Here is a 21,823-nt window from a genome sequence, read left to right as displayed (position 1 = left end):
CTGTCATATCATCCATAGTAAAATAAATACTTATTCAGGTTTGATTGAAGCCCCTCAGTACTGGAACAGCTAGTGGGGATACCCAAAGAATTCCTTAAAGGGATCATACAGATTGTCAGGGAAGTTTAAAGCTCCAGCATCAAGCAACAATTAGCAAAATATAACAAAAGAATAGGTGATAGATGATAGAGAGGTTGTGGGTAGGGATGAGTGAGAATGCCTCTGGCATTCTCGTGAAAATTTCCTTGAACATCTGATGGTTCCACAAAATTTTGGCAAACCGATTTCGCAAAGCCATCGGAAGATCATGGAAATTATAACTAGAGGATTCACAGGGGATTCACAGGATTCCCCGGGAATCCTCCTCTATGCGATCCCTGGGGCACTAGAGGTTAAATAACCTCAGTGCCGGGGATTGCACACTGTCATGGCCACATTCATTGAGAAGAACCCCAGGCACTAGAGGTTAATCATTCTTGCAGCCCTGGGAATCCTGTTTGCGATCCCCGGCATTAGAGGTTAAATGGGTACAAGCTTTCCTCAGCCAATCAGGGAGCAGTAGAGGTTTTGAATGAGGAAACTTGTAATCCATTTAACCTCTAATGCCGGGGATCGCACACTGAGCGGATCAATTCATGCAGGAGGCGCTGCATTTATTAATCAGCGCAGCCCTCAATCTTTTTTTTTTTTTTTTTTTTTAATTCGAGCATGATCGGCGAATTTAGACCGAAAATTCTCGCTTACAATTTCGGTAAGCGAGAATGGACGAATTCGCCTCGAGATCGAGTTTTAAAAACTCGCTCGTTCATCCCTAGTTTTGGGTAGTTGGGGACATCGGGGACACATTCACACTAACACTGGAGAAAATTAGCCCGTATATACTGTGACCAACAATCAAGTAATATCACAGCAATTATTTTTAGTTACATACAGAGAATGTTTCTCATTGTTGCCATTAAACTTTGCCAGTTTTCTCATATTGTGACTGCTAACCAAGTAATACCACAGCAGTTATTTCCAGTTACGCACTGGCAATAGTTTTTCACATTGTGGTGTAAAAATGTACCACTTCTTATCAAAGGGGAACAGAACAGAGGAAAAATATTCTTTTTTTTTTAAACCTAAAATAATCATTAAAAAAAATTTGAATTCTAACCCAGGGATAGAGTGAGGAAGTGACTGGTATTTATAATGGTAACTTCCCAATCCTGTCAATTTACTTGTTTAATCCAACCAGATTCGACGGGACTTGGATCATTTTTTTATTCTGCACACATCTATTAATAACATTTAAAAAATATTCTAGAATTTTTATTATCAGACTTTTAAGCCATCTATACTAGATTCCCCAGTTGTCCCCTAATGCAGTCAGTTTAGACAGAATAATAGTTCCTCTAGGCGTCGATAGAGCATAAACTGTCATAATTCATTCAAAAGACTTACAACCGGATCCTTTTCCCTGACTGTCAATATTAAAGAGCAAATTAAAAATGACAGCTATGCAATCAACATGTTAAAACCAAGGGAAAGAGAGGAGGCTGAAACAGCGGACAGTCCCACAAGACAGGTGAACCAATGGACCGTAATGTGTAAAAATAATACAGGATAGTAAAAATGCTGGAAATGATTCTACACAACACAGGCATTTAATAAAGAGGCAATTCACATATTACCTATAGACATGGGTTGCTGCACTGGGGATTCCAATCAAGATTTACAGGTTTGCACAGGATCATAAAATTAAATGTGGTACTTGGAGTCTTTAAAAATGAGAAAAAATCTGATCCAACTATTAATGCTAATAAAAAAGGCAGAGCTCAACAAGTTAATTTTATTTATGGTGTTTGGAGTAAGCAAACTGATCCATTAAGCCTTATTCTGATGTAATATTTGTCATTCAAAACGATAATAAGTGTTCATTTTCTGGTGGTAGTTTTAGGAACAAATTCTGTACAAAAAAGGCGGCTTGGCTACTGCTACCACATTCAGTGAAGCAGGGAGGACAAGCAAGAGATGCCCCGCTGCAAAGATGACAGCAGTTGTGTCATGAATGTACTGCCTGGTGTGCCTCTGTGTTGTCACCAGGGGTGTAGTGGGGCAGGCACAGGTGGGAATGGCACACGTGCCCACATTTATACTGCAAAGGATTCTTTGGTGGTCCACGGCTCTGGCCGGTCCGACTCCCCCATGGGGTCAGCAGAAAGACCTCGCTCGGGGAGCTGCAGACCATGTCTCCTGTATGGAATTGAAGGCTCAGGACAATGGGCGGATTGTCTCCACGAACACAACCTGCCATCACAGGCCCAGACCTGCAATGGTAGACGAGCGGGTTAGGATATGGGAAGTTTCTTCCGATTTGAGTGACACACGTAGGCAGGGGTTTAGTGGGAGACGTACCATGCCCCCTCTTCTTTTTTTTTACAACTACACCCCTGGTTGTCACTCTGTCACATGCCCCTTTAAAGATTGCAAATTGTCATGAAAAAGTGTAGTTTATTGCTGCCATCATCATTAAACCGCAGCAATTAAAAAATCATCTGACGCTGGAGCAAGTGAAGTAAAGAAGCAACTGAAAGAGAAGATAAGCCACATTGAGATGGAAATAGATAAAAAAAAACTTAAACTGTATTATTAAAAAAAAAAAATTCTAATAGTGTATTGCAATGAATGAAGTACTCTAAAGAAAATATTATTTGTACTTCAAGCATCTGGTATCAATTTATTATGGTGGCAGCAGACACTTACCAGGAGAATTACAAGCAAATATAACAAAACACTCATTAGTACAGTTATGTGGTAATTATTTAAAAAAGAAATGCATATTTAAAGCCATTGTACTGGGAGATAACGTTTGCTGCCATTGCTAACCTGGTTGTATAATATCCAGCTTGCCTGGTTGCTGTTCATCTGAATCCCTGACCCAGAATGAGTATACAGCTCAGGTGTTCAGTAATTATCTGTATGATTGTTTCAGGTGTGTGACTGCTGACACCAAATATCAGATTTACATCCAGCTATCAGCAATCTATACAATGAGATCAGCTATAGACACTTACAAACTGGCAGTGGTGGGCCTACTTTAAATGCAGTTAGTGTTAAAGTTCAACTTCGGGCAAAAATTTAATGTGAATATATTCCTCAATAGGCATAAAGGATATATAAACCCATTTATGTGCACAAAATGCCTTTGTAAAAGTAGAAGTGACATCATCACTATGCTTCACAAAATTTGTGCAGACAGCAGAGCTGTAGGAGGAATCTAGCAAATTCACCCACTACGGGTTGCCTGCAGAATACCAAAGGAGGGAGAGTATATAAGACCAGTCACTCTGCACAAGAGGATAAAGCAGCAGGGACCAGTCTTTATAGTGAGGCCCGCAGCACAGGAACTAGGCGTAGGGCCTGCATGACAGGGTGTGAGGGCAGCCCCATAGCTGCTTAAGAAGTTAACTTGTGTTAGGAGAGGTTGGGGTGGGGTTAGCTAGGGAGTCGGTCAGGGGTGAATAGGGAGGAGAGTGGAGGGGTTAATATTAGGATGTTTTTCGGAAGTTAGGGACAGTTTTTGCAGGAAGAAAATTTCCCACCTACCGTTTGAAGGACGGGGTGGTTGGGGTTTAGGAAGGTAAGAGTCCTAATGGTAATTTTGGAAGAGCAACCCAGTGGTAGGATGTCCCCTTAAGGGTGTTACGGTGTGGGTAACACTGGGTAACACAGTGCTGGGCGGCTAGGGGCCGGTGTGGTATGAATGGACGTTATACTTGGTTCGTACTGACTTTACCTTTCCTAGGCCTGCAGCCTGGTTGTTTAAGTTTATTGCTGGTTGGTTGACCAGCTGGTTGGTGCAATTGGGCACTGTGGTTTAACTGGTGTTTTTATATATTTTATATTTTCAGAATTGGTTGAGGGAGGTTTTTTATATTAGGATATACGTTAATTGATATGCTAATTTGTATGTAAATTTTGTATGTGAATTTATGTTAATTTGTGTTATTTAAATTGTTAAGTTGTATTATTTATTGTTATTTAATATTGAAAATTTGTTTTATTTATTTGTTAACTAAACAGTTGCTTGCCAGCCATTTTAAGTCCAGTAAGGTGTTATTGTATTTTTGGGGTAAAGGGGGGAAGGTAATGGCTGGTAAGTTTGGGAGTTTGGTTGGTGTAAAAGGGGGGAGGTGCAGGAAAGGGGGCAAAGGTCCGAGCTACCCTGGTCAAGGTGAAGCTGTTGCAGCATGACAAAGCTTCACACTAAATTACTGTGGAGAACTGGAAGAAACAGACCGTAACAAGTCTTTTGGATTTGGAGAATAGGTTGTTATCCTAAACCTATTCTTTAATTACTGGAGCCGGCCAAGGGAGTGAAAGTGTGGGTTCCTTGGCCCAATCCTGATTTGGGTGTTATGCACCTGCATTCAGGTGCAAGGTGGGAAGGAATTGATCAGCAAAAGGCTGAGTGAAGTGATGAGCAAGAGGCTGAGAGAGAGCCAGAGTGGATTCCAGGCTGAAGAGAGAGCCAGAGTGGATTCCAGGCTGAAGAGAGAGCCAGAGTGGATTCCAGGCTGAAGAGAGAGTATTAGTCTGTCATTTGCAATCCCTATTTAATGTACAGCGCTGCGTAATATGTTGGCGCTATATAAATCCTGTTTAATAATAATAATAATAATGCTGCTTTTCTTCCAAGTTGCTGCTTGTAATCCACTACTTCACTAAAAGAATGGAGCTGTGGATTGTATCAACTAATTCCAGTAATAAAAGCACACTGCACACAATCTAATCTCCCTTTTGTAAATCTAGTGTTAAAAAGTAAAAATCAGACCTGAAAAAGTCTGGTATTAGATAGCCACATCTTTATAAATTGGTTGTCTTGCACAGGAATTGGAGAGATTATGGATATGGAAAAATACTTCCAAAATACTATTAAAATGCTTAAACCATTCACAAAGACTTAGTAGGCATTTTGAAAAGTATTCACATTCAACTCCATGAAATCGATTGACAAGCATCCACACATCTCAGCACCAAGGCAAAACTAAACTGTGATGGCAGCCAAGAAATAGGCCCATTCATCCACTTTTATTCATATCAAATACAATGGCAAGCGGTGCAGTTTTTTTGTTCTATTTTTTTTTGATGGTGAAAAAAAAAAAACACTTTCACAACGTCTGTACTATTGTTTGAGTGAAAAAGCCCTTATAGGGGTGTTTTTCATTTTGATCCATTTTATAGACATGCAATAATTTTGTGTAGTTCTACTAAGCTTTACATGCCAAATGGTTAATGTAAACCTCCGCTACAAAGAAATAAATTTAACTTTAGGTTGAAAGTATTTGGTATATGAAGTTATACTAAATGTTTTAGCCCGTCGCTGGCGCTCTACTTAATAAATGTTACTGAAGGAAGAGTCTGCTGGCTTTTTGCTTCTGTGACAGTTTGAATTTCTACAACAAATCTTTCGGAATCAGGAATAAGTGACAACTGTGCGCCTGTGTGAAACGGGGAGAACAATACTCACGCGAAGCTGTGCGGAGCGGATGTCGAATTCATCAGCTTGACAGGAAAAAAATAAACCTTAATAAAACTGCAGGCAGAAATAGCTTTTCAATGTCTTCCTTAAAGTGACCCTGTCATCTCCGTAATAAAAGACACAGTAAGAAAAAAAAAACACACTGCAATGCTTAACTTTCCAGCAACTTTCACTAATTTGTAAGGTAATCTTTGCTTTCTACTTTCTGCTAAAAAATCTTCTGCGTTCTGCACATTTCTATGTCAGATGCCTGGTCCACTGCTGGCTGCTTTTGTTTCCTCCTAATGAGCATATATTATGTAAATCAAACTGTCTATTCCTTTTTAAGGCTTGATTATGTTTATAGGTTGTTTTTGTCAGAAAATGTAAACCTACTTACTAAATATTCCATCTTCCAATATTCCATACTCTTTTACCGTCTTCTTGCTATTCAAAACTCTTTTACAATGATTCAGATATGTAGATATGTAGCTTTCATTAAAATAATTCTTACAGATCCTGTTGTGAATATCCTTGCTCATGCACTTCCGATTACAGGGTGACAATGTTCGATGTCTCCCACTTCCCTTAATTTGTCATCCACTCACATAAGTTTCCAGACAGTTCAAGTGATTGTTTAAACACACATGGTGATCATCAGCGCTGAGATGCATTAAATAATGAAAAAAAGGTGAAAGCAAATATTTTATTGAAAAAAAATATGTGTTTATGATACATCGTTCTTCAGCAAACTAAAAATCATCCACAAAAATTCATCCACTTTAATTTCAATAATTAATGAATTAACCGGTAACCAAGGTTATATTGCAGTGTTTCAGTTCCGCTGATGGATAGTTTGCAGAAGTACAATGAAATCTGAAAGTTTGCTCTTGAGTCTTCTGTTCAACAGGAAAAAAGGAAAAGTTTTCTTGAATTGTACTACAAAGTTCATCTTTTGGCAGTGAGGTTACAGCATACTCTTTCTATTCCCCTTGAGCTCCTTTCAGATTTATATCCTTGCAAGGATTCATATTAAAATATTATATTTATTTTTGGAATTAGTATAAAAGTAAAGATTTCTGAATTCATGTTTTGCACAATAGGTCCTTCTCAAACCTTGGTGATAAATTTGTTAAAAGGCATAAAAAAGCTATCTATTATTATATTGCACCAAAATATATTTAAAAAACAGCATTTGTAGGTATGGCAGAGGAATCATCTTTCCCCGATAAGCATGCCATCCAAAGGTAAATTTATCAAAGATCAGTGCCAATGGGAAAAGTGGGCATGTTTGCATGGCACCTAAATTGGGCATGGCTTTAAGGATTCATTTTTAGAGCCTAAGCCTACTGACAATATATATTTCACAGGTGCTGCAGTTCTACAAAATACACCTTGATTACTATACAAGTTTCAAAGACTGCCATAAAACATAAGCACAAAGTGATAGAAATCTAACCGGTGGTTTAGTGATAGTAGCTTTCCCCAAATAATTATTGGTTAGTGGAAGTAACGCCCATTTCTAATGTTTAGCGGCCAGTTACCCCCAAAAGTACACCCCAGCATTGGTGCACTGTGGTATTTACCTGGTAGACATCCATGTCCCTCTTCAATATCCCACTCTGCTCTTTTTGGATATGGATGCTAGAATAAACATGCAGCCCTCTTCTCTGGGACAAGTACTGAATCTGCAGGACCTTGCGATTTCTTTTTGGTCTCACAAACTCTAGAATGATTAAAAGATTTGTAAATTAACATCAGCATAACCACACCAGTATGCTGCTTGGTAATGCTAAAGGCAATTTCTCCTTTAGATCTTAGATTCCTAATACTCAATTGGGTTACAAACCTCAACAAAACTTGATGGAAATTATTCTCTTCACATGTCTATCCAAAATACAAAATGGGTGTTGGGTTTTCAAATTAAGGACTTTATTATCTTAAATCTATGATCCTACAATAAATAAATTTGTAATTAGAGCACCATTGTACCAATGACAGTCAGCAACCTAATAAGAACTTTCAATCTCGGTAATTACCATTAACCTGGTGAAAACATTCTCTCACTAAAATTTAAAGTAAAGTTTTCAGGTGTTAAAGACCAATTAAACAACCCATTAACACTATTTAAGCTTTTATTTTTCCTTTAAAACTTTACTGAAATATTCATAGTTTTTTACATAAAAAAAGTAAAACTGTTTTAAGCTTTTGCTAGAAATTAGCACGTTAAGCGATTCACTTACAAAGCAACATTTTAATTAACCAAAAAAATCCGTTCATATATTAGGCTTCTGTCACGTATAACAGGGAGGGGAGGGTAACAGAAAGGTGTATATACTACTAGGCCTCAAATGACTAGGGAAAAGGGAATGGTCACCCCTTACAGACCTGTCAGATAATCTCACATGCAGCTTGTCTGACAGATCCTCAAACTTCTGTCACGGAAGGGACCGTGACAGCTTCAAAGCTCGTTTGAACAATCTTTCTCTCACAGTGCTAAGGTCATATTTTATCCCTCAGCAAAATCTCATCATGCGCCTCTTTTCATTCTCTCTCCAATCTAAACATTTTGCTGATAACGATGATTATAAGAGATGCATTGTTACCGGCTTAATAGCGTCATAAGATTTGATGGTCGGAGTAACACGCTAATAATATGCGCCAAAGAGAACACTGATCTACTCGTATGGAATTACAAGTCCCTCAACTTTTCTTTGCCTACTTCCAGCAATGTCAAAATGCTCATAAAAAGCCATTTAAATATTAATTGTTGAATTTGCTGTTGTGAAATATACTTTTATCTCTCTCGGCAGGGTTGTTAGGAAAGTTTACAAGGTGCGATAGATAAAACAGTTTGACAAGAGGAATGGCTTTGGGAAGAAAATTGAGATAAATTAGCAAGATCAGGAAAGGATACCTTTCAGGGAAAGTGCAGAGAATACAAAATGATAGTGATACGTAGTTTGCTGTTTTACCAGATCAAGATGCTTATTCTTTTGGTTTGGTACAGTCGCACAATAGTTGAATCAAAAATGGAAGTGTAATAGACAATGACTTACCAATTGGTGGATGATAGGAGTGCATAGAATTAGGATATTTTGGCAAACCATTTGCCTCCTAATAATCCAGTGATAGGGATATTTGTGCTTCGGTGTATTTATTTTTGTTCAGAAGATATGTAGTTTGAGAAGTTTCGCTCTCTGAAAACTCCCTAAATGGAGATTCTTCAAATGCCTTGTATATTTAAAAGTCCATGAATCAACAACATGTCGTAAGGACGTGCCGTGTATGTTCATGGATTGTCATCAAAGCCAAGTTTTTGGTTAAGGTTTATCTATATTTGTTTAACTTTAAACATAAATTAGTAGAAATTTGTATTTACACAAAAAGCAAGATTCTGGTGCTAGGGTAATAAATTTTATAAGGTGAGAGACTTTAGGGTTGTGAGCTTCATCTATGGTAAACTTGGAAATCCAACATTGATATTCCCTAGGTGAGCGGATGCATCCTACAAAAAGTATGTCGTAGAGTCGGGTCTAACATGCCCAATGTACCATATCTCCTGACTGGCTTGGAATCCTCCTAGAATAGCTAGAATCTCTAATCAGACAACGGGAAATCCTGCATATCCTACCAGTCTTGCAAGACTCCACAAGATTTGTATTACAGATGATATTAAGTACTGTGAAGATGTTTATACATTTTGTTGACATTTACTACTTTGATTGCATCTTGATGACATTTACCTGAAAAAAATGTCAGGAATTGAATAAGTATTTAGTACAAATTAAGTACAATTCAAATATCACAAATTAAGTACTCAAAGTATTTAGTACAATTAAGTTGGGATACAGTGGAAAATTGTTGTAGGGGTTCCATAATAATCCTTATTGGCCCCATAGTGGGGAATTCTATTATTCGCTATGTGAAAAAACGGGCCAAAGAGGAATGAGTTATGTCACATGTTCACTAAGACATTGTTTATCTGTGAGCCTTAAAACAAACAAATTGTCTTTGTCCCATGTGACCACATATAAGTTTATATACAACAATGATGATTGATTCATGAGAAATCACATTTAACATAGTTGATAAGTGCTGCCTGTCTGCACCCTAGTACTAGCAGCTGTTCAATTTCTGTAGGACCAGCCGGAGATATTTAAACAGCTCTAGTTCATCTTAAAATGTATGACTGGGAACAATGCAAAAACATTCAACAAATGTGTGTGGTTTCTCTTTACAAACACCCCAAGTGCAGAAAAATACCTAATCTGCCATAAATCCAGAGTGCTTTTAACACCAAATAATTGGGCAGAGCTAAAAGCCTTGCTTGGAATTTCATTTCCGCAGAGCATTGTCAGCTCACTATAAGAAGGTAGGAAGTTTACTGGATTTGTGGCAGATCTGAATCTGCAACATCTTTAGGGGAAAATCTGTATGTGTTGCAGAGATGTACTTGTTGACCAGACACAGACAATTCCTATATTAGTTTTGGTATTCTGTCCATTAAGCTTCATTCCATTGTTGTGTTTCCTTTAGGTAAATGAGCAGCTAGCTTAAAGCCCATCTCCAGGCAAATTCCAAAATTATCCCAGACCTCTCTTTTACCCCTAACCCACCCTGCAGGATCACTTAGCTCGTATATCAAAGTTCCTAAAAGTACCACTTTCTCACCAGGGGGCCACAAATCCATCCATGCCATGGCCCCCCTATTCACCAGTCCCTGGGTGGTCCTCCAACTTATGTCATCATTGTGCCAGGAGAAAGTGTCCATGTCACATAGACAGTGGCACAGACACCCAGATCAGAGAACCCCTTCACATTAATGCTGCTTTAGGATAATAAAAATACTTTTATCCATTTTTTTCATTTCTTGCCAGTCGTTAGAGATGGTGGGAGGAGATATTGTTTAAGGTGCATCATTTCATTATCATGATGTTAAGAAAGGAATCAAATATATGCGGAAGACTGCTTAAGAACATTTCCATTAAAACATGAATCGCAGTATTTCAAATAAAACCTGTTATTTCCAGTGACATAACACCTTTAAATATAGAACATATACAAATCACAGCACTTTATTTTTATTACCATAATACCATCATGAGGTGAAGCTGTATAACATAATATCAACTTTCATTGAATCTCTTCAGACACATATTTATTTATTTTTTTGTTGCTTTCTAAATAAACCTTTTTTTTGCCATTTCCTTTTTTTCCATTTCTGTTTAGCTGAGCACAAATCCGACAAGGAGAAATTACTGTCTGCTTGCTTCGAGGCAACTTTTTTGTACTTTTTATTTTCCTCGCTTATTGTAATTTTTTTTTTTCGTTCTTCCAAATACGTCTAACACTAGTGGGTGGTGTTTTTGACAGATCTAGCATAATAACATCAAATAAATATTGCAGTTTTTATTCCGAGAAGGAATTTTACCACTTGCGTTGTTTTTAGGCTGACAGCTGGTGTTGAAAAACAAAAACATGTCAGTTTTTTTCTGAAACAATGCTGGAAGATAAAGCAGGTTGAGAGATGGGAGACTGATCAGTTTAGCATGGAGACAAAGCAGACTACTTGTTTGCTAACTATGCGCAATATATACTATGGGCACACGACTTTAAAAAAGCACTCTGAGGAAAAAAAAGAAGTTATGCAGCTGTAAGGCATAGCTGATTTAAATGCTTAAAACTCCGGCTTTGCCTTAAGTCTTCCACAGTTGCTTTACTTATGTACTGACATTGCTTACTATGGTTTTACTGAACACTATGAGCTTCCCACAAGGTGCATTAAAAGCTGCAGCCTCATATCCTGGCTGAAAGACCTCCAGCATCTTTCCCGGTGTGTTAATATTAGTATGGCTTTCTAAAATCAGACTTTAAAGCAGAACTTTCACTAAAAAACATTTTCTTTGACAGGTGCAAAGCTCTCAATTCCTCGTCGATTCTAGTCGATTAGGTGCACCGTCCCATCTTCTTTCTTCATTCTGATACAAGCGGGACCCCAGGCTCCCTGGTTCTTCTTCCTGCATAACCCAATCCTGCACTGTGCAGATGCAAAATCAGGTGAAACACTACCTGGAGGAAGAAGTCCAAGAGAAGCAGCCCACAGAGATCTCTTAGAACGCTGCAGGCTTCCCATTCAGACTTTACTGTTGCAGGGTCAAAGATAGAAAGGAAGGGGTCCCTCTTTCCACATCTTAAAAATATGGTTTAAAATAATTATATATAAATATGATAATAATATATACAAATAAAATATAATAATAAAATAATAAATAATATAATATTCAAATAAAATAATAATAAATATATAAAAAATTATATATACCCTTTTAAATGTGATGATAGGTCCAGCATGATAAAATCAATATTATTAATTTTAACTTAATATTTTATAGCTTACTAATCAATATAAGTATTCAAGGCCTGCTTATATTGCAGGGCCTGCACCCCTTAAGTTGCAGGCCTCACATTCCACTCCTAATTAAAAAATGCTCATTGAAACATTACAAAAAAAAAAATAAACATTTCAGCATGTGCTATATTCACCTTGGCAAAGGTGAAGGTATTAGGCCTTTGCATTGTGTCCCGGGAAAGAATCCAAAATACTGCAAGAACACTTTCCTGTACAGTGCTGGAGTTTTCTCACAAGATACAGGATCCTCATCTTTCTCTGAATCTCATGTTGAGTGACATCACATTTACCTTGACAAAATGGACATAAAACAAGGGGGAAAGGTATTGCTTGTGTGTTTTTGAATTTGGGGGATGAAGGTGGGAGCAGCAACCCAACAGGACCTGCATTTTCAAGCATGGTCTGCTTTAAGACAGAAAAGCAGACGATAGAACTGCTAGGAAAGGAATCAGGGATTAGTACTACCATGTTTTTAAACAACCTTAAAACGTCATAGATGCCAAGAGTAGTCATTTTGCAAAAATTAATAAATATTTCACAGTCAGGCAGTATAATAATTTCAAGAGCTCAAACACAAGTGATAATGGCAGCTTTGCACCTGGAAGAATGAATATTTTCAATACAATATGCACAGTAATTATGACAAACACGGAATTCCACTTAGGATGAGCCGGCTGGTATGCCCCACTTGTCAGCCTCGCATGGCCTCCAGATTACATCTTCCACATTAATATTATTTTATTAGTTACTTCCTTTCCACTAAGTAGACTGAATTATTTGGTAAGATGGGAACCAGGCTGCAAGTTTCATGTACATTTGATGAATTAATATTTTTCTGGCTCTCCTGTAAAAGGCACAGTGACATCAAAAGTGTTCTGGGATTTAAAGTAACACCTCAGCTCCATCTTATCTCCATTCACCTCATCTCTGTAGGTTCCTTTGGATGTTTCCTAATAAGTACTTTATTCTTGCAGTATTAGGCCAGTGACTTCTTTTTTCTTATCCATTGTTGGAGCATCCTTCCTCCTGAACTAAAAATTGCTTTATTAATGTAGTGATGAGTGATGCTTTGTTTAGGAGTACTGTAAGCCCAGGCTGTGTATTGACACGCCCCCGAGGAGCTAGTTTAAATCTGCCTTGTCCTACAGGAAGTGGGTTGGATGACACTAGATGTCATTCAACCCAGAAAATGAGCTGGACTGGACCTTGAGTGGTAAGTATGGTGGGTGACAACAGCAGGATTTTTTATTTTAATGTCCACAGTACAGCTAATAAAAAAAGCAAAAAAAAAGCAAGGTCATTGATGTGCTCAATCATCCTATACTTCTCTATCAAATCCTGATGTTCAGATCATCATGAGGGGGTTATCATTAAAGCAGGTCTTTATAGTTATCATATGTGAAAATAATTGTAATACTTTTCATTAAATACATAATGTTTATTGACATCTGCCTGGAGCCCAGCTTCGGATTTGTTCTTAGTGTAACCATTACAAAATGTTTGTAATATAAGCCTTGTTAAAATAAAAAAGGGTCTTTATGATTACTCTTGCTCCTTCTGAATATACCCTGGTTGTATCTTGAAAAAAGAATTATATTGTAGGGGAACCACTACACCGAAATGCTGGCCCCTATTCATCACGCTGCAGAAATGCTATGGGTTTGCTGAATAACACCAAATTTATGATAAAATGACATGCCATGGTAATGAAAGGCCACTTTAGTATGCCTTTAGATATTTATATATATATATATAATCTTTTCATTACATTAGTCTCTTGTTAACTAGACTGAGCAATGTTCTTTAATAATCAGACTTTAAAGCAAAATCCACGACACTGATTTATACAAGGCCGCTATTTGCATTAGAAAGAATTTATCCATATTCTGTCTTACAATAAGAGAATAAAGTCTGAAATAATACAAAACCCAGAGTTCTCCTGCAATGTGATTGGCTGGGCAGGTCTACTGATGGAATTGAAGGGCTTCTCTTAGATTAGGAGCTGCAGGTTAAGCACATGGCCAAGGCTTGAACAAGTACGATATGTTCACTCTTAGCTCTTAGAGTGTCTTCATTGTCTGCTGTTTTTTAAATGCTGAATGGTAAAGCCATATTGGTGGTCTGAAAATATGTATAGTTATTTTTAATCTTTTCCTCTTGCAAGGTTATAATCTTTTCATATTTATCAAAGTAGTGAATGTGCAGTTGAAAGTTTTACCTTTATTTTTACAGTGCAAAAGCAGCGAAGTGGCAATGTATTATCCAACACTAGGAAATTGCTTTCTTGATCGACCGTGCAGCACCAGTTCATCCACTCCTTTATGGGCTGAGGATTTTTATTTCCTGGATCGGACCTGCTTACAAGGGGGCATGACCATGCTCAGGTACCTAATTCTTTAATCTCACAACTGTTACAGGCATATACAGGGAGTATTGTTTCTGAAATCACATAGGGTTTAAAAAAGTCTTTGGCCAGTTCACATACAAACTTAGCTGAGATGCTTACAAAATGAGTTTGCATCTCTTGGATTTGCCCTGTAACACTCGTCAGAAAGTAAAGGAGCCTCTGCTTGTTGAGAAGTGATAAGCGTTTGTAGGAAGCAGGCTGCAGCTTGTCACCTTGTGTCGGAAAATGTTGTCATTGTCAGCACAGCATGGGAGGCAATCATAGCAGGAGGGAGCGACGTGACATGCAGTGGAGAAAGCATTGAAAGTAAAAAAAATGGATCAGACGCAGCGTTCTGGAGCAGTTGGCACCTCAGCTGAAAATGATTTCCCACTTAGAGGCTGATAAGTGCTACTAGGGCTTGAGAACCGAAAGGGGTTTTCACCAAATGAACATTTTTGTCAAAGGGAACTGAATGCAAATATTGGTGTTATTTCACATATTATATTTACTTGGGCTGTAATGTTTTTTTATGGTTGACTGTATAGCTTTTCCTACATGTTAAAATTCCATTTTTGATGACATTTTCCATTAAATGGAATAATCTGCTATTTTCAAACAACCATTGGGCAAATGATTCGAAGAAAACGTGATCAAATACAATAGAAAATTCAAACCCTTTATGCCACATTGCATGTGGTGATGATTGTTTTCTATCATATTTAATTACATTACATATCAAAACATTGCATTAATTCTCAATTTTGTAGGGTAATAAAAAAATTCCTGGTGGGATTTTCATAATGGCCCTTGCTTAGGAGCTTCCAGTTATAGATTGACAACACTTGTGCTCCTGCATTGGCAGTCTGGTATTCACAGATGGTACACCTGATAATTTCAATGCACAGTACACTGGTATGGTATGCTGTTGTCACCATTTGGAAACCTCTTCTAAGAAATGGGTATGCTGTAGTCACCATTTGGAAACTTCTTCTAAGAAATGGGTATGCTGTAGTCACCATTTGGAAACCTCTTCTGAGAAATGGGTATGCTGTAGTCACCATTTGGAAACCTCTTCTGAGAAATGGGTAAGTCACCATTTGGAAACCTCTTCTGAGAAATGGGTATGCTGTAGTCACCATTTGGAAACCTCTTCTGAGAAATGGGTATGCTGTAGTCACCATTTAGAAACCTCTTCTGAGAAATGGGTGCTCATTGGAGTAAATATATATTGATGGAGTTTCTGCAAAGAAACTACAGGAAATCAATAAGTTTTAAAACAGGTTTAAAAAATGATGACGGTATTAATAAATAGATATTCTTTATGATACACAGGGTTTCAGCAAACCAAATGTCAGGCAGTTAGAGTTCGGGGCTCTAGTCATTATGGACTAACCCTTAGGTTTCCAATGAAAGGATTAGTTAAACATGGTACTAAGTAGAAAGCACAATCTTCATATGTAAGTAACAAATATGACTGTTCCCTTGTAAATGTAAACATTAGAGGAAAGCATTAGGTGACTATTGTCACCTGTAGCCTATAGAGCAGTGTTTCTCAACCAGGGCTCCATAGAACACTAGAAGTTGCTTATGGTTCCTTGAGCAATGAGCAGTTTATGCCTCCCGGGTCTTATTAGGTGACATCAATGATCTTTTTGGCTATCTGTAAGGGTGACATTTTTCCCACTGGCCAGCAATGTAGGAGACCTTCACCCTAATAACCAACCCATGTACTGTGAGCTGTGGATATAGTAATTGTAGAAGGGGTCCCTGAAGACCTGAAGTTACCTTGAGTTATTTCAAGGGTTCTTTCATGTTAAAAAGCTCATGAAAGCCTGCTATAGAGCAAGCCGGAGGCAAGATAGTGGCTTGTAAGCAGAATATTAGGCTACAGCAAGGGTTGTCACCCTCCTTATGCCAGAACAGAGGAGGTGTGGAGTACTTACAAGAGGTGCATTATAATATATTGGATTATAATAATTTAAGATAAACATAAATAAAGAACTCGGCAACACCCATCATTACCAACCCGTGAGCCTATTTTAGAAAATGCAGAGAAGAAATAATAAACTGACAATGATTTTCAATACAACTCTCGAAGGACACTAAGAGTAGGAGATAATATGTAACCTTATTATTTGCAAATTTGCTTAATTTGCCTGACTATATAAAAAGGACTGAGATATTGTGGAAGTGCACATATTCTTCAACTAAACAGAGCCATTCAGATGGCGTCAATGACTTCAAACTGACTTGATCGTAATGCACTAATGCACTGAATGGCATTATTTCCGGCACAGTTAAAATACAAAGGAGCTGCCGAAAACAACCTGTCATTAGTTGTAAGAATTGAAGGGAAAACATTTTTTAAAGCATGTGCTGGAATTGTTTTGTTTTCATGACATTCTATGGCAAATATATGCTTTATAAATGGAAATGAAATTTGATGTCTGCGGCCATAAAAGGTTTGTCATTTGTATTTTAAATATGATGCTCTAGAATTTGTTCTGTATAATGGTGCCGCAGCTTAGACTTGTGGAATGAGTAAGATTAAAGGGTAACTGTAGTATTTTTAATGTTTATAGAATAATGAAGTTAAAGTTTATGGGGGCTCTGTGTATGCAATACGATACTACTATGATGCCATGTTGCCTTTGGGTGCAGTTTTTGCACATGAAGAAAAGGTATTTTGATGTTTCCCGTGACATGGAAACAGCTGCCCAAACTACTTTTTCTAAATCCACTTTTTAGGGCATTGCAGCAGATTGAGTTATGGGAACGATAAGGGGGCAGAAGTTCGGGACTTGGAGAAGAGGGTTTGGCTGTCATTTGTTGGATAATGGGTTATACCATTAGGAGCGGAGACCATCCTTTATGGTCATGAGCAGACCAGACATCGGGGGTAACGGGTCATCCCAATGAAATGCATGCTGGAAGGTTGCATTATATTTTGCTGGATCAGTAAAGCTGGAGGTAATTTTGCAAGTTCTATAATATACAAAGCAATCAGGCCAGATCATCTGAACTGTTAGATTGTCTTCTCCCTCCATCGCCAACTGATTGATAGTATCTGGTATTACTCATGCATCAGATATTGCCTAACATTGGTCAGATAGGGTTGTCATCTATTATTACTAAAAGAAGTACAATGCATCTACAGATCTGATTAGGTTATAAAGTAATACAAATACAGCGCACAAGAAAAAAAATCAAATTCGATAAATTGCTGTATCGTGAGCATTACCCAACATAGAATTAGGTGGAGTAGAATGAAATGTCCACCTCACTGGGAATTGCAGTACAATCCATTGTATTTTTATAAATGTTATATGAAGCTTCCCACCAGAGTGAGAATAGTTTCCTGGGGTGTTAATAGTTCATTTAAAATTAGTTATGGATGATCAGACCCTTTAGGCCTGCAAATTACTGCAAATATATTTATCATACTCCAAACTTGCATGTTCTATAGCTTTTTTTGGGCCTTTTGTCCTATTCCTGCCCACCAATTAAATACATGTTCCGTCCATTCCTGGCAGGAGGTTGATTTCAGGCGAAGGCGGCCTTTTTGATTTTTTGCTACCTGTTGTTTTTCTGTTTGCTGTCACCACTAACTGTGTAGGTGGATATAAGATGCAGAAGAATATTATCCTAACTAAAATCTGTCACCATTGTCATGGCTTTGGTAAAGTGATAGGTTTGAGAAACGGCTTCTGTTCATCAAAAACAAATTAATTTCCAAGTAATTATAGGGAGGTATTGGTACATATAAGAATAACATTATAAAAGGCATCCCTCAGTTAAATTTATTTGATGAGCTTGCATGCTTTTTTAGTCCGAGTCAAAGCTTTTTTGCATTCCAGTTGTTTTTGCTATTTAATGTGCAGCGCTGATTAATATGTTAGCACTATATAAATACTGTTTAATAATATTATTAATAGTTTTAGTCAATGTAGGGAAGGGTTAAAACTTGAGTGAAGTTTTTACTGCTGTGTGTGCCCATTGGGATTACATTATCTGGCCATTTTTTTAAGGAGGGCTAAACTCCGGAAGTTGTGTATGATAAAAAAAAAAAAGGTGGACGAGGGCGAGTGACTCCTGTGGTCTCTGCACAGCTGATCTGTCCCCATTACTAGTTTACTATGCCTTGTTTCTGTGTCTGGGAGGAGGCGGCCATCTTTGTAGAGATGCAGCTTTGCTTCCTTATATCAGAACCTCCAGCTAGGAGAATTATGAGCAGAAATTACCATTTCTAAATGTTCCCTACAACATAGAAATTCTTCTTTTTTTTAGTTCAGTTCTACCTTAATGTCTAGGAAATGAAACTGAACTAAACTGAAAATCAGTATCAATACTATCAGCCATTGAGCCTTATCGTAACACCAATTTCTTGAAATGGGGTGAAAGGTTGTACACGCACATGTTTATTTCTAGATGTGTTTATCATATACATTTAGCAGGTGTTAGCGTCATAATATTTGCAAATTGAGAATAGCACAGGATGTAAGCGCTAATCTAGGCTGATCAGACAATGGAATTGGAGTTAGTAAGAATTTGACATTTTGTATAATTGAGTAGGGACTGAACAGGGAGGAATCGTGGACGCTGGTGCCCAGCTTGATCATGTATTGCAATATATCCAAAGCTTTTCCAGATATATGTTAGGGTGTTTATGAGTAAAGAGAGGGTTATTAAGAATCTACAGTACTAAACTTCAATCATTACCCAGAATGACAGCAGATTTTCTATTCTTCAGGTGTAGGTTGCACTTTGCCTCCTTAGCACCCAACTAGCCTTAGGCTCCTCTCTTCCTTGTGGATAATCCAGCTTGTCAGTCACATAAAATTTAGGGGAAGCATGGATTAGACATTTTTTAATGTATTTTAAAGCTAAATTTCAGGCAAGCGACTATTTGCACAGGTGAAATACACACATGGAATCTGCTTTACCTGACAAAGGATTTGTAAATTTGTACATCCAATCCTGAGATTTGCACAGCTTTCCCTCACAACATAGTTCTGTCTGGAACGAATGAGACTTTGCTTTTTCTGATGCTGTTTAATTAGCACTTACAGGTTGTTTCCTTCTGTAGCCTGTGACTGTACAATGACAGAGACACCGGACTCTCTCTGGTTTGTCAATCATCGGCTCTTAAGCACTGCAGCACAGTTGACAGGTTTATTGTGCTGCTTCTACTTCCACCAGTCTGAGCTGAGCTGTACAAGAATTGCAAAAAGCTAATACTAAGTACAATCAGTTACTTATACCATTTCCCTTTAATGATGTATTCCAAGCTCGTCAACCTAGCAAACAAATGAAAGGACATTGCATGTTGTACCAAACCAAAATACAGAGAGATTCAATGCAATGAAGGTCAGAACGCTTTTTTTTTAAATTTAAAATAAATTTTAAAAAAATGTATCCTTTATCTTGTACTATTGATGTTGCTGCAACACATTGTATAAACCTAACATATTCACTATTACTAATATGTACAGTTGAGTTTCCAATATTGTGATAAATCATAGACTTTTTTTTATTCCACATTTACACCATGTATAAAATCATGATTCCTCAACAGGATGTGTGAACAGACTAACGTTTATCCTTTCTCTAATCTTCCAAGTCCTTTTGGCACATATTTTGTTTTGATAACATCAGCATGTGAATTTTATCTTCACTTGTAAACTGTATTCAAAAATCTAAAGTGAAACAGTTAATTCCAAACTTGTATTTTTTCCTTCTTTCTTCTGTTCTTAGCATCAGGTTAAACATTGACATTCGGAGTCAATGATGCAGAAATCAGATTGTGTCACTCTAAATCTTGTTAATATCACTTAACACAGTGTTGACATATTAGCGACTTACACGCAGACTTACGAAAATCACACCTACGGTTTATAGTTTCCTGCAGAAAAGAGACATGTCAGTAATAAGTGGATTCAAGTCAGAATAATTCATCTTGCTTGCTCTGCCTATAGACGTTGTGTATTTTTAGAGTTAAGGTAAGTTTAGTGTGACTTTTGTATATGCTTGTGTTCATCTTTCATCAGGACTAGTGTTGGTCGAATATCTCGCTATTCGATTCAACAGCTATTTGATGGAATAATGAGAAATTCTCCGGGTGATCAAATGCGGAATTGGAAGACCATTGAAGTCAATAGTGGGAAAAATTTGGGTTTTTTAAGGGTCTTTTAAGGGCTGCAAGAGCAATCAGATTGCTCTTGCACCCTTTACTAGTTGTATGTGTTGTTGCATAGAGTTTCTCTATCCAACAACACATAGGACAGCGCTTCAACAGCAATCGCTTTTGCCGCGCTGTGCTTTTACTATATATTCCTGGATAGAGTTTCCCTATCCAAGAATACAGGGCACTACAGGTGATGAATGGGGACAAGTCCCCATTCATCACCTATAGTGCCTGGATTATGTAGTGGAACTGCAGAGGTCTGCAGTTCAGTTTCCCAAGTGACATCACAATGGAACTGAACTGCAGATTACCTCTGCAGTTCCAGTAAGACTTCTGGGTACTACAGGTGATGAATGGGAACTTGTCCCCATTCATCACCTGTAGTGCCCTGTATTCTTGGATAGAGTTTCTCATACATTGTACAGTGCTGCAACATCGCTGTTGCCGCGCTGTCCTATTATGTATTCTTGGATAGAGTTTCTCTATCCAAGAATACAGGGCACTACAGGTGATGAATAGGGACAAGTGGGGACAAGGTTCCCACGTGACATCACAATGGAACTGAACTGCAGATTACCTCTGCAGTTCCACTACGATCTCCAGGCACTAAAGGTGATAAATGGGGACAAGTCCCCGGTCATCACTTATAGTCCCTGGAGATCCTGCAATCACAGGAGAATTCTCACGGCTGCACAGCTGCGGGAATCATAATGTCATTGTGGGAAAACCTATAAAAAAAATGTTAGTTAAAAAAACACAAACTCGCAATAAATTACTTTTTTTAAACACATTTTTTACATTTTTTCCCCAAATTTTTACCATCGAATCCCATGTTTTTCGGATCAGGTCTATCTGAATTTGAACAGCCATATTCGAGTCGAATATAAGGACAACCCGAATTCGAACACCAACACTAACCAAGACTAAAAACCACAATACAAATATATAGGTAAATGTAAAGTATTACATCTGACTATGGAACACACACACACACAAGTAAATGAGAACAATGCTTCATTCCAGGTTTAATTCAGACAAAGCCTTACAGACAACAGCAGTTGCTGTGCTATCCTGGTAGTTCACCTTTCTCCTGGGATTCTTTGTCATGTAATAAATGTCTCTTTGTAAACTTAAAACAATACACATTAAAGATTTCAGTTTTCAAACATGAATCGGTTTAACATTGACCCCAAATCATTATTATTTCACATATTTTCAAACAGTAGTTTAGCTGCGTATTCATTAATACATCATTAGTGCTTTTTCTTAAAGGCAAGCAGGAGAAGAACTTGAATTTAACTCGATATCAGCCTCTTGCAATTACTTTACAGAAGA

At 37.7% G+C, this 21,823-nt stretch overlaps 1 protein-coding gene across 12 annotated transcripts in view; it reads left to right on the top strand.

Moving 5' to 3' along the window:
• Nucleotides 1-21,823, top strand: part of DOK5 (docking protein 5) — a 193,962-nt gene that overhangs the window by 91,648 nt on the left and 80,491 nt on the right. For all 12 annotated transcript variants that reach the window (XM_072414189.1, XM_072414187.1, XM_072414182.1 and 9 more), the window contains exon 8: nucleotides 14,148-14,299. In XM_072414189.1, the coding sequence (XP_072270290.1) occupies nucleotides 14,148-14,203 (56 nt within the window). In that variant the 3' untranslated portion in view covers nucleotides 14,204-14,299. The remainder of the gene's footprint in view (nucleotides 1-14,147; nucleotides 14,300-21,823) is intronic.

The sequence above is a fragment of the Pyxicephalus adspersus genome, chromosome 6, assembly GCF_032062135.1.
Source record: "Pyxicephalus adspersus chromosome 6, UCB_Pads_2.0, whole genome shotgun sequence".
Taxonomy (NCBI): Eukaryota; Metazoa; Chordata; class Amphibia; order Anura; family Pyxicephalidae; genus Pyxicephalus; species Pyxicephalus adspersus.
Note: the sequence above shows the minus strand (reverse complement) of the source record. Positions and strands in the feature narration are given on the sequence as shown.